Source organism: Carcharodon carcharias, chromosome 4 (genome assembly GCF_017639515.1).
Source record: "Carcharodon carcharias isolate sCarCar2 chromosome 4, sCarCar2.pri, whole genome shotgun sequence".
NCBI lineage: Eukaryota > Metazoa > Chordata > Chondrichthyes > Lamniformes > Lamnidae > Carcharodon > Carcharodon carcharias.
In genome coordinates this window covers 45,853,937-45,866,931 of record NC_054470.1, presented here as the reverse complement: position 1 = coordinate 45,866,931, position 12,995 = coordinate 45,853,937, and the positions used below count along the sequence as shown (strand labels likewise).

The 12,995-nt window shown below is 41.3% G+C and overlaps 1 protein-coding gene across 1 annotated transcript in view; it reads left to right on the top strand.

Annotated features, from left to right (window-relative positions):
- Window positions 1-12,995, top strand: part of LOC121276736 (A disintegrin and metalloproteinase with thrombospondin motifs 19-like) — a 548,651-nt gene that overhangs the window by 211,860 nt on the left and 323,796 nt on the right. The window contains exon 10 of the mRNA XM_041185281.1: window positions 5,968-6,118. Within this exon, the coding sequence (XP_041041215.1) occupies window positions 5,968-6,118 (151 nt within the window). The remainder of the gene's footprint in view (window positions 1-5,967; window positions 6,119-12,995) is intronic.

Sequence of the window (12,995 nt, the reverse complement as noted above, 5' to 3'; positions counted from 1 at the left end):
ATGTCCTGTTTAAGGGAGCAAATGAAATTCAGCATTTAAGTAAACATTTCCTCAAACTCACAGTTAAATTTCACTTAAGTGCCACATCTAGATATTTTAATATTCTAGGTCAGATCAACCCTGAAGTAAGGCAGAATAGGCTACCACTAATGATTGTTGGTGTGTGGTCTAATTGCTCTTGACATTACACAAATTACTCAATGGTCCATAAAAGTCAATTCTGTACCTTAGAGCATTCAATCTTAGAAGATTAGTCAAAAATAATTTTGCAGATGACTGATTGACACGCCCATGGCAAAGTAATTGTCACCAGAACACTGGTATGTGAATGGAAACATTAGTTTAATTGACTCATCCATCGACTGACAGGAGACTACATCAGGCAATTCGACTAGAACATAAAAAAGGCCAATTGCTTAATTGCATTTCTGAGTCATATGTACTGCCCCTTCCTTACAACTTTTCTTCAAAAAATAGAACTTTGCTTCTTTTAAACTCAGGAAACGTCAACAGAAGTTGGCTGTGCAATCCCCATTTACATTGTTGCCATTACCATTGAGGATCTTTAAAATGTAATACAAAAGTATGTGATTCTCAGGAGTCACAAATTCAATTGCTATAAGCCAGATTTTGCTGTCAAAGAAAAAGTGTGTAAATGATGGAGCCAATCTCAGGTGAATAGCAGATGTATGGCTCAATGTGAATGCCAAAAGTTGCGGTCTGAGTTGCGCTGCTCTGCCATAAGCTTTGCGAAAACAGCATTTAGCTGTCAGACTCGCTATTTTCATGCATTGAATGTTATGAAGGCACTGTACTTGCAGTAGATATGAGCTAATCCACCTCAAATAATTAATAATGGTAAGTGCTCTTCTAATGGTCTGATAGTTGTTAACTAAGCCAATCAACTTCTCTGGCAACAAAAAAATAACTACAAAAAGTAAGATTTTTAAAAATTCTTTCAGGGGATGTAGGCTTCGCTGGCTGGGCCAGCAATTATTGCCTATCCCTAGTTGCCCTTGAGAAGATGGTAGTGAGCTGTCTTCATGAACCGCTGCAGTCCATGTGGTGTAGGTACATCCACAGTCCTTTTAGGAAGGGAGTTCCAAGGTTTTGACCCAGCAACAGTGAAAGAACGGCGATATATTTCCAAGTCAGGATGGTGAGTGACTTGGAGAGGAACTTCCAGATGGTGATGTTCCCATGTATCTGCTGCCCTTGTCCTTCTAGGTGGTAGGGGTCATGGGTTTGCAAGGTGCTGTCTAAGGAGTCTTGGTGAATTCCTGCAGTGCATCTTGTAGATGGTGTACACTGCTGCTGCTGTGCATCAGTGGTGGAGGGAGTGAATGTTTGTGGATGGGGTACCAATCAAGCGGACTGCTTTGTCCTGGATGTTGCCTAGCTTCTTCAGTGTTGTGGGAGCTGCACTCATCAAGGCAAGTGGGGAGTATTCCATTACACTCCTGACTTGTGCCTTGTAGGTGGTGGGCAGGCATTGTGGAGTCAGGAGGTGAGTTACTCGTCACAGGATTCCTAGCTTCTGACCTGCTCTCCATATTATACAGTATGTATATGGCTAGTCCAGTTCAGTTTCTGGTCAGTAGTATCCCCCCAGGAAGTTGATAGTGGAGGATTCAGTGATGATAATGCCATTGAACATCAAGGGGCAATGGTTGGGTTCTCTCTTGTTGGAGATGGTCATTGCCTGACACTTATATGGCGTGAATCTTACTTGCTATTTGTCAGCCCAAACCTGGATATTTTCCAGGTCTTGCTGCATTTGGACATGGACTGCTTCAGTATCTGAGGAGTCGCGAATGGTGCTGAACATTGTGCAATCACCAGCGAACATCCCCACTTCTGACCTTATGCTGGAAGTAAGATCATTGTTGAAGCAGCTGAAGATGGTTAGGCTGAGGGCACTACCCTGAAGAACTCCTCCAGTAACATCCTGGAGCTGAGATGACTGACCTCCAACGACCACAACCAGTGGAGAGCTTTCCCCCTGATTCCCATTGACTCCAGTTTTGCTAAGGCTCTTTGATGCCACACTCGGTCAAATGCTGCCTTGATGTCAAGGGCAGTCACTCTCACCTCACACCAAGAGTTCAGCTCTTTTGTCCATGTTTGAACCAAGGCTGCAATGAGATCAGGAGCTGAGTGGCCCTGGCGGAACCCAAACGGGGCATCAGTGAGTAGTTTATTGTTAAGCAAGTGCTGCTTGATAGCACTGTTGATGATCCTTCCATTACTGATGATCGAGAGTAGACTGATGGGGCAATAGGACTCAGCCAGCTCGGTCAGTAATGGTGCTACTGAGCTACTCTTGGTGGTGGACATTGAAGTCCCCCACCCAGAGTAAATTCTGTGCCTTTGCCGCCCTCAGTGCTTACTCCAAATGATGTTCAAAATGGAGCAACACTGGGAGGGCGATACGTGGTAATCAGCAGGAGGTTTCCTTGCCCATGTTTGACCTGATGCCATGAAACTTCATGGGGTCCGGAGTTGATGTTGAAGACTACCAGGGCAACTCCCTCCCGACTGTATCCCACCTCTGCTGGGTCCGTCCTGCCGATGAGACAGGACACACCCAGGGATGGTGATGGTGGTCTCTGGGGCATTATCTGTAAGATATGATTCTGTGAGGATGACTATGTCAGGCTGTTGCTTGACTAGTCTGTAAGACAACTCTCCCAATTTTGGCACTAGCCCCCAGATGTTAGTAAGGGGGATTTTGCAGGGTCGACAGGGCTGCGATTGCCGTTGTCATTTCTGATGCCTAGGTCAATGCCGGGGGTCCGCCCAGTTTCATTCCTTTTTTGTGACTTTGGAGCAGTTTGATACAACTGAGTGGTTTGTTGGGCCATTTCAGAGGGCATTTAACAGTCAACCACATTGCTGTGGGTCTGGAGTCACATGTAGGCCTGGAGGCAAGGACGATAGATTTTCTTCCCTGTATGACATTAGTGAACCAGATGGGTTTTTTTTCAACAATCGACAATAGTTTCAAGGTCCAGATTCCAGATTTTTATTGAATCCAAATTCCACCATCTGCCATGGTGGGATTCGAACCCAGGTCCCCAGAGCATTACCCTGGGTGTCTGGATTATTAGTCTAGCAACAATACCACTATACCATCCCCTCCCCTGGATGCTGGAAAAATGAAATAAAAACAAAAAATGCTGAAAAAACTCAGCAAGTCTGGCCATGCGTTACCAAAGCACTGTCCTGTGATACAAGTTTGTAAATAAGTTAAACTCGGAGGACTTGCTAGGAGCTAATCTCGTTTGAAATGTATTTTAGAAGTGGGAGAAGGAGTGACGTGGTGGACAGGAAAGGTCTTGTTAAAGTGGAGCTTGCATTGTTGTTGAGGGAACCAGGCATGAGACCAGGGAGATGGAGGACTTTCTTCTTTACGTTCCTTCCTATTGCTGTCCCATGGCCTTTTGACTCATCGGCACATGCCGTGCTGCCTGCCTCACCAGATCTTTGCTGCTACTATCATCTCTGGACCATCCACCATCATTTGCCCAGGAACCCACCCCAAACGCAACATGCATGCCAGCCTGATTGGATTCCTTCCCCAAATCAGAACTCATTGCCTAGCAGCAGAAAATGTGACACATGGCCTTCAATGACTCACTACCCCACCATGGTACATTATACCATTCACCACCTCCGACCCAAAAAGACAGAAGAAACAAAGAGAAAGAAGCAGTAAAGAAAAGAGAAGAAAAAGGCAAAAAAGGAAGCGACAGGAAAAAAGATAAACAGAAGAGCCAAGGTACAGAGAAAGAAGTGGGACTGGTAAGAGGGAGAAGCAATAATACAACAATTATAGATAAGAGAGCATATCTGCTGACTGACTGTGGCCAACATGTGTGAAAAAGCAACGGAAAAGGAAACGAATGAACCTAACGTTTTGTCAAACATATGTAGGTTACCATTGAAAAGAATTAGAATTTTAAAAATGTGACAAGTAGCTAATCACAATAAAAGAGTTAATCATATTTCTTAATGTTACAAACTAACTATGCTTCATTGGGCTGTCAGTTCAACAATTGATTATTCAAGATTATAATAGGACCAGAATGAAGTTGGATATGCTTATTAAATAAAGACAAAGTGCCATGTTTCTTTATATACTTTTGCTCATTGGTGCAATGCACTACTTGCTTTAAGTGCTTTAATGGAAGGCATCTGGAAATCCACCCTGTGATTGTTGCTGTCTTTCCTCTTTCAGTTTAGAGGGCAGGATGCCCCAGGTTGTGAACCACATTACGCCCACTATCCATCCCACTTCTAGACCATGGCCCTTTCATCACTTCTACACTTCAGTGATTAAACGCAAAGTAACAACTCAGTCAAGAACTAACTTTACTCACTTGATAAAAGTGAGTTCAATCTGTAGCCTAAGAGGGCATTGAAGCCCACTTTCAGGATAGCATAGCGTTACATAGAGTAATGTCAGACCATACAGATCACAATAACTGTTTTGAGAAATTACATCGCTTTTTAAAATTTCATTTCATAAGGTCAAGCAGTAGTATAAAAATGACTGTAGAAAATATACTCCATTTAAAAAAAAAGTTAAGTTAATGGTCAGAATTGCCCTCTGAAGGGGCAAATTGAATCTTAACTTTTTTCATTTCCCCACCTCCATATTAAACCTAGAGATTTTTGATAGCAATCTCCCTTTGAATTATCTTTTTCTGAGTAGGAGATATGTGAAATACAGAACTGACTTGATTTCTAAGTACCATCAGTTGTTGCAAACATTGGTAGTATAGTATTAAAGCTCTTAAGATTATAAAAGGGATTGACAATTTGAGATATGCAAATTTGTACTTTAGGGAAAATATTCAAATGCTAGGGGACTTTTGTCAAAAATGAGCAAATAGGAGTAAGGAAAGACATTCAGGTAAAAGCTTTTTACACAGAGGGTAACAAATATGTAGAATAAGTTACCATAAGGTTACTAAAGTGGTTCAAGAGGCAATTCAATCTATTTCTATAGAGAGAAGGAATTGATGGATATGAAGAAAAGACAGGTAAGTAGGGTTGAAGGATGGACATAGTTTGTGTAATGGCATACCGTGGATGTCAGAATATAAATCAACCTTTGAAGCATCAAAAAATCCCTCCACTTACATGCCAAGTATAAACGTGAGCTGCTAGTGTGGGTGTGGGTGGTCGTCGTTTTGAAATGCCATCGGTATCTGATGCAAAGAGTGAGCATGCCTTAAGCTCTCACGCATCTTCACAACACAGCCCATATCGCCTACTTGATCCCTTGCGCCCAGTTACAAGGTACCGATAAGTAAAACATACATTTGCAGGGTGAAACATTGAGGCTGATTACTAATGTGAGTTGACTGAGTATATGAAAAACATGACATTTGGGGCTTGATTACACAAAGTCAACTTATAGGCCACGATTTACAGTAATGGTCTTTTAGTATTTCCAAAAGTATGCCTAGGTTCTTAGGTTAGAATCACAACAATTAGGTCAATTGTTCTTAGGTTAGAATCACAACAATTAGGTCAATTGTTCTTGTTTATTCTTTAAGTGCATTTCCTTTGATAGCTCATAACATTTTAAAAGACTTTTTTTCCTTAATTATCATAAGTTTTGCAAATGGAATCATGCTGACTTACATGTTTTACAAGGTAAATTGAATGATCCTGGGTCCCCTTATGCAAGTTGGAAAAAGGACAATGGCACCAGAGATACAAATCTCCAAACCATGCTCCCTTCATGTGCAGCTGCCCAATGGGTGCTCTGTCCCTGTGAATTTACCTATGTATCTTTTCAATGTTTCAGTGCTGTTTGATCCAAGTGTTGTAGAATCGTGGGGTTGAAATCATAACACTTCTGCTGCAAATTTCTTTACATTTAGAAAAACTGGAACCAGGACAAAATGAACAGCATTTGTTTGTTATAACTTGGTTATTTACATGTATTGGCAGGTCAAAGGTCAGTAATTGTTTACTGCACACAGATCCTCAAAGCCTCAATTCAGTGATGTTGTCTTCCAAGTTGCCAGGAATGATCTACACAGCAGATGAGCAATGTCAGATTCTGTTTGGTCCTACAGCTTCATTCTGCAAGGAGATGCAGGTAATTTTTGTCTTGTTAGACAGGTACAAAGTCCTGTCATATGTTAATTATGCTGTCTTCTATCCATTGTTTTCTGCAGAGCATTGAACCAGCATCACTTGAGTCCCTGAGTTAGATTAAATTATATAATGTCTTAAATTGTTATACTTAATTTGATATATTGTTATACTACATATTATTGGAGGATATAAAAAGTTGGCAGATAGACAACAGTTGTAGTTCAGTGTGGAAAAATGTGAAGTCCATTTTGGGAAAGACAACAATGAAAGAAAATGTGCCCTAAATGTTAAAATGCTTAACAAAATGGGGAAAGAGAAAGAGTGGGAGGTGTAGGACATGGTTAGATTTTTATTTTGTGTGGAAATTGGATGTCTGGGGCCCAAAATGCCCACACCTCCACCCAACCTCCTGAAATGTGAGGCCACATTATTATTTCACAATGCAAAGCTCCATCCAAGTCTAGTGGAAATGGCGTAGAGACCAGTTGATGCGAGTGGAAAATCAGGAGGAGGGGTCAGGCTCTTGCCAGGTCCCAACTGAATGGTATTTGGCAAGATCAGTGAGGAAAGGGACAATTGGGAGCAATTACTGTCAGGAAGGGGAGACTCAAGGTATCCTTTGGGGTCACAAGATTTCCACACAAAGTTAATTTTTTTCCAACCTGCCTTGGTCTCTTCTGGACACTCTGATGTTTGCTGCCACGGTTGCAGAGTACAAGCTTAATGTCAGTGCAAAGTGGTGTTGGCTTTGCACCAACAATAAACTGTAATTCAAATAATACCTGAAATAAGTCTGAAGAAGAAACTGGATTCTTCAAGTAGAAAGAGCTTCTATTTATATGGTATCCCATAATAATTCACAACTAATGTACTTTTGAAGAATAGTCACTCATATAATGTAAGGAAACATAGCAGCTAAATTGTGAACAGCAAAGTCCCACAAACAGCAATGAAACAAATGTGTTGATTTAGTTATATTGATTAAGGAATAAATGTTTTCCAGGACACTGGGGAAATCCCCTACTCTTCTTCAACTGAACTGAATAATTGTAACAGTTGTATATAAGTTGTATTTAATTGTATGCAGGTAGTGGGCATTAAGTGGGATTCACTTGTGCTCCTATAAATAGGAATGGACTGAAATTGTTTATTGAGTTAGGCGGTATGTTTGCAATGTGTGTCTCTGTAATGCTTATTAAAGTGTCTGAAGATTAGCTCTAGTCCCCTCCTTCACTGCCTGGCTTTGTAGAATGTAAAACGGTGCAGTGCTTGAACTCATGGCTTTCTGCCACAGAGGCAACAGTACTACCTATACTACAGGCAATATGCTAGTAGTTGCTTTACATTTCATTATTAATGGGCACACACATAGTGGAAAATATAAAATCACTTGTTAGCTGCATTGTTGTTTTCGGAGATCTGTCTGTGGCTCAGGTGGAGCACTCCTACCTCGGAGTCAGGTGCCTCCTGGTTCAAGTCCCACTGCAGGACCTGTTGGCTGCAGGAGAACACAGCCACTGGTGCATGCAAGCCAATTTCTATTGGTACTGGTCTCCAGCCTGGATAAATGGGTAGGGTTAGGAAGGGCATCAGGCTGATTAAAAAATGATAGTAGATATGAATGTTGCTGAAGAGCCAACATGTGGTGACCCCAGGTAATGTGAGAAAAGCTAAAGTGAACAGCATTGAATGGTTAAAATTTATTTGTAAGGAATTCAGCTGTTACTGAAGTTAAAAGGACATTTTACATAAAAAGACACAAATATTTATGTAACTTGCAGAATTTCAATATACTAGGCTGAGGGATTTATTGGAAACATTTTGTTGTGTGCGTATTTGAGCAAAATGAGCAACATAGGCCTTATAATAGATTAGGACAGTTATCAGTTACTTGTTAGGAAACAGACAGTTTAAGCAAGTTATATTTGTATTTGTGGGCGTTAGGAATGAGTTTTCATTTTAAAGTTTAAGTTTGATTTGTATTTCTGTATATGCGTGTTAAGAAATGGTCAAGTTGAGTTTTAGTTTCACTTTAAAAGGTGAAACCTGAGATTTGGCTTCATTTTTGAGGGAGACAGCAAGTCCAAAGCTATTTGTATACCTGCATTTCTAATGAGTTTTACGATTCCTGAAGAGAAGTTAAAGCAAACACAAGAGTAGAAAAAACTGTACTGTTGCCTAGCAACAGGGGTCTAGATAGGCAAGACACACACACACGAAAGGGAAAACAATTTGAGTTCAGTTGTTGACAATAGCTGCCAGAGAGAGACTGGAGCAAAGGGACAGATAGCAGGTTCCAAACTAAAAAAGAGTCCCTAAAACCCAGGGGAGTGGAAAAGGAAAAAGTCCTAAGAAGACTTTCTAGTCAAAGGAAGACAGGAGCCTGGAAAAGATCCTGTTTAGTGAAGTTAAGAGTGAGGAGAGAGGAAGACTCCAAGCTTAAAGGAAGAAAAGCTGCAGGAAGCAGATTTAAAGCAATATAAAGGCTTGTGAGAAATCAGAAGATCCAAAGAGACAGTTGAAGATCTGTAACTCTTTGCTATGGGCATGTGAAGCAGTGGTGTACTGTTGACAGCTGAGTCAGTGAGAGTGTGTGGAAGAAAGCTTGAATGTACGTGGTGACCCGGGGAGAGGAATATCAGAAGGAGAGTTAGAAACCCTGGACCCTTGAGGAAGGCATTTGAGAGAAAGTGTCTGTTTAGGAGAAGATTTCAAAGTGAGTTCTTGGAGAGTAGAGATTGGAAATCCTCATGTGAAAGATGGAGTGCAGTGAGACTGGTTGGCCCATGGTGTTCAAGCGTCTGGGGGTAGTTGAGGAGAGAGCCATAGCATCTGTTAGGGTGGCATCTGTCACTTGGTTTCAGAGTGTGGTGTGTCTGACCACAGTTCGCCTATTGGGTTACATGGACTGTGTACTTCCTATGAACATTAGAGTATAAGATAGCTTTTGTAACTTGTGTTATCCTTTCAAATCTCTATATATCTGTAACGGTATAGTTGTGCGCGAAGGAGTAATGTAATATAGTTCATCTTTTCTTATTTAATAAACGTTTTATTCTTTTGTTAAAAGTTCATCAGCTGACTCCTGTGACTCTGTTCAGTGGCCACTCTCCATGTATCTAAAAAAAAGAAAAGTTAGGATCTATCAAGCTGGGTTCCACCCTGGGATGAGGTATGCCCAGTAATAACATCAGCTGGGATTGTAACATACTTAAATATTAACAGGGGTATGCTTCAGATAATTTTTTTTAATTTAAAAGGTATGCGATTATAAGAATGTTATTCTTAGCCTGATGTTAATAATGGATAAATGCTAGAGTCTGTTTGAAATTTAGACTTGTCTTAGTCTGATTGAGAAAAGTAAACCTGAACAGCTGTGGGTTAATGAAAGGGAAGCCACACTTAACAAATTTACGAGAATCTTGTGAGGTGGTTACTAAATGAACAGATGAAGCAAGTGTAACTGATAGTTACTTTGACTTTCAGAGGCAGTTAACATGAGCCAGACAAAAGGATTATAAGAAAGCTTTAGCCTCCTGAGATCAAAGGTGAAATTTCAAATTGGATGAAGAATTGTCTTGACAGTAGAACGCAATGGATAATCATGAATAGAAAAACTTTAAGCTGAGCGGCAGCGGCTGGTTTTATAACCATAACAAAGGCTTTGCTGGCAGAATAGTTCAAGTTTCATTTAACACCTCAAAGTGTGGAGAAGCAGTAAATACTGAGGAGGAAAATTGTGTTAAGAGAAATTCAAAAGATCTTGTGCCTGAGCAACATCCTGGTGGATACCATTGACCAGAAACTGAACTGGACCAGCCATATAAATACTGTGGCTACAAGAGCAGGTCAGAGGCTAGGAATCCAGTGGTGAGTAACTCACCTCTTGACTCCCCAAAGCCTGTCCACCATCTATAAGACACAAGTCACAAGTTTGATAGAATTCTCTCCAGTTGCCTGGATGAGTGCAGCTCCCACAACATTCAAGAAGCTTAACACCATCCAGGACAAAGCAGCTCACTTGATTGGCATCTCACCCACAAACATTCACTCCCGCCATCACTGATGAATGGTGGCAGCAGTGTGTAACATCTACAAGATGCACTGCGGGAACTCACCAAGCCTCCTTAGGCAGCACCTTACAAACCCACGGCTACTACCATCTAGAAGGACAAGGGCAGCAGATAGATGGGAACACCACCATCTGGAAGTTCCCCTCCATGCCACACGCCATCCTGACTTGGAAATATATCGCCGTTCTTTCACTGTCGTTGTGTCAAAATCTTGGAATTCCTTCTCTATTAGCACTGTAGGTGTACCTACACCACATGGACTGCAACGGTTCAAGAAGGCAGCTAACTACCACCTCCTTGAGGGCAAATAGGGATGGACAATAAATGTTGGCCTAGCCAGTGTTGTTCACATCCCATAAACGAATTTTTAAAAAGTTGTGTGGTAACAATAGCAAATAAAACATTGCAGCAAGAGAACAACTTGAATGTAATATTTGACTAATCATTGAAACTGGCTCAACAAACCAAAGGGTAAAGAAAACATGGGGCTGGATTTTCATAGGGTATAGCAGACTCAGTGGAGACCCTTAAAAATGGCAGATGGGACCTGATTCTGGGATTCCTGCCCCATTCCAGATGCTCCCAATTTTCACTGGCGTGAGCAATGAGCTCAAATGCAGCATTTTCCGACTTGGATGGCTCTATTGTGTAGGGCTATCTCCTGGCCCCCTGCAATTTTTGTGGAGTCAGCTTCTCAAGGACACATGGTTCACAGATAACTACAAAAGGTCTCACACATGTGCCCCCGTGCCAACTCATGGCCATTCACCCAGTATTCATTTTATAGAACCAATGAGCCCTATAGTGACAACAGCATGTGTGAAAATGTTTTAAAAACCAGCCATACATAACTTTTTAAAAAAGTTATGCTTTACCATTACCTTATAAAGGTGTCAATTAACCATAAATGTAAAGCATCAATAGCAAAAACTATAAGCACTTGAAACCTCCTTATCTTGTGTAAGTAAACATTAACCCAGTGACAAAATAAATCACAGAGAAAAAAAAGGTTATAAACCCATCAATCAAACAGTGTTTTTCCTTCTATGCACCTCTTTCAACAAACTAATGGAAACTTGGGCTCTCAGCGAAGCCTCATTATGCTTGGCTGGACATTTCCCGTCTCATGTTACCCGCCACTAAGATGAAAATCCAGCCCATGGCCTATGAAGGGACACTTTAAAATCTGCTGATGATACAAAACTTGGAGGAGTAACAAACAGTGAGGATGATGCAATTTGACTGCAACAAAACATAGGCTAGCAAAATGAGCAGCCAAGTGGTAGATGGAATTTACTGCAGAAAAGTGTGAGGTGATGCATTTTGACAGGAGGAGTAGGGTGAGGCAATATAGACTTTAATGGTACAGTTTTTAAAAGTGTACAGGGACAGGGGGGCTTGTGGGTGAATATGCCTTTATCTTTGAAGGTGGCAGGGCATATTGAGAGAATAATTAGCAATGCATATGGATCTTGGGCTTCATAGAGGCCTTGAGCTAAAAAGCAGGGAAGTTATGTTGAGCCTTTATAAAGCTCTGGTTAAGCCTTAACTAGAGTATTGGGTCTAGTTTTGGTCACCACATTTTAGGACGGCCCTTGAGAGGGTGCAGAGGAGATTGACCAGAATAGTCCCAGGGATGTGGGGTTTTAGCTACAAGGTTAGGTTTGAGAAGCTGGTGTTGTTATCCTTGGAACATGGGAGATTGAGGGAAGATTTGATAGATTTGTATGAGATAGACAAGGGAAAACTATTCCTATTAGCTGATAGAACAAAGATTGGGGACACAGATTTAAGGTTTTGGACAAGAGATACAGGGTGGGGGATGTGAGGAAGAACTTCCTTACTCAGCAAGTGGTAATGACCTGGAACTTGTTGCCTATGAGGGTGGTGGAAGCTGAGATAATGAATGATTTCAAAAGGAAATCAGATGGGCGCTTGAGGGAAATAAACTTGCAGGGCTATGGGGATGCAGCTGAGGAACAGGACTGATTGGATTGCTGGACATGGACCCAGTGGGCTGAATGACCACTTGTGCCAAATTTACGTTCATTAGAATGAAGAATATCTGGAGATAAAGTTCAAGTTCATGCATTATATGTGACTAATGGCACAACTTCTTCATGCAGGAGTATTGTATGTGAGGGAACAAATTGTTGCTAACTGTAATGAGTAAAGATTCAGTTCAATTGAAAAGATACTAGAGGTTGTTGAATAATGAAGTAACAAATAGTTGAAGACTTCAAGATATATTTGGATACAAGGATAGCCAGCTGGGCTAGATTTTTGTGTTTTCCTGATCCCTAGCCACATTATGAAATTAAAATAAAACTAATGTTTAAAAATGGAGAATTGAGGTATCAAATAGTATGAGTGTGACTCCCCAGATCACCAAGGAATTAGTACTCTCTAGGGTGGACATCCACCGCCCAGACATAGGGCAGCTTTTTTTGGTCGGCAAGCGACATTTAGATTTTCAGTTCGGCGGGCGCGCAGCCGAGTCAGCTGTGCACCTGCCGAACTGTCAGTGGCCACTAAAGGATTTTAAAAAAGTAATTAACCTAATTAACGGAGCTGCCCATCCAACCTTATGGTTGGCGGGCAGGCGAAGAGCCCAGGTGACCGTCACAAAAATAATGAAACCTCATCCACGGCCGGGATGAGGTTTCATGAGGGATTTAAGATGTGTGTAAAATTTTTCAATAAAAGTAACTGACATGTCCCTGCTCATGTGACAGTGTCACATGGGAAGGTATGTCAGGATTTTTTTTTCTGCCTTTAATAACATTTTCACATTTGAGCCGATCT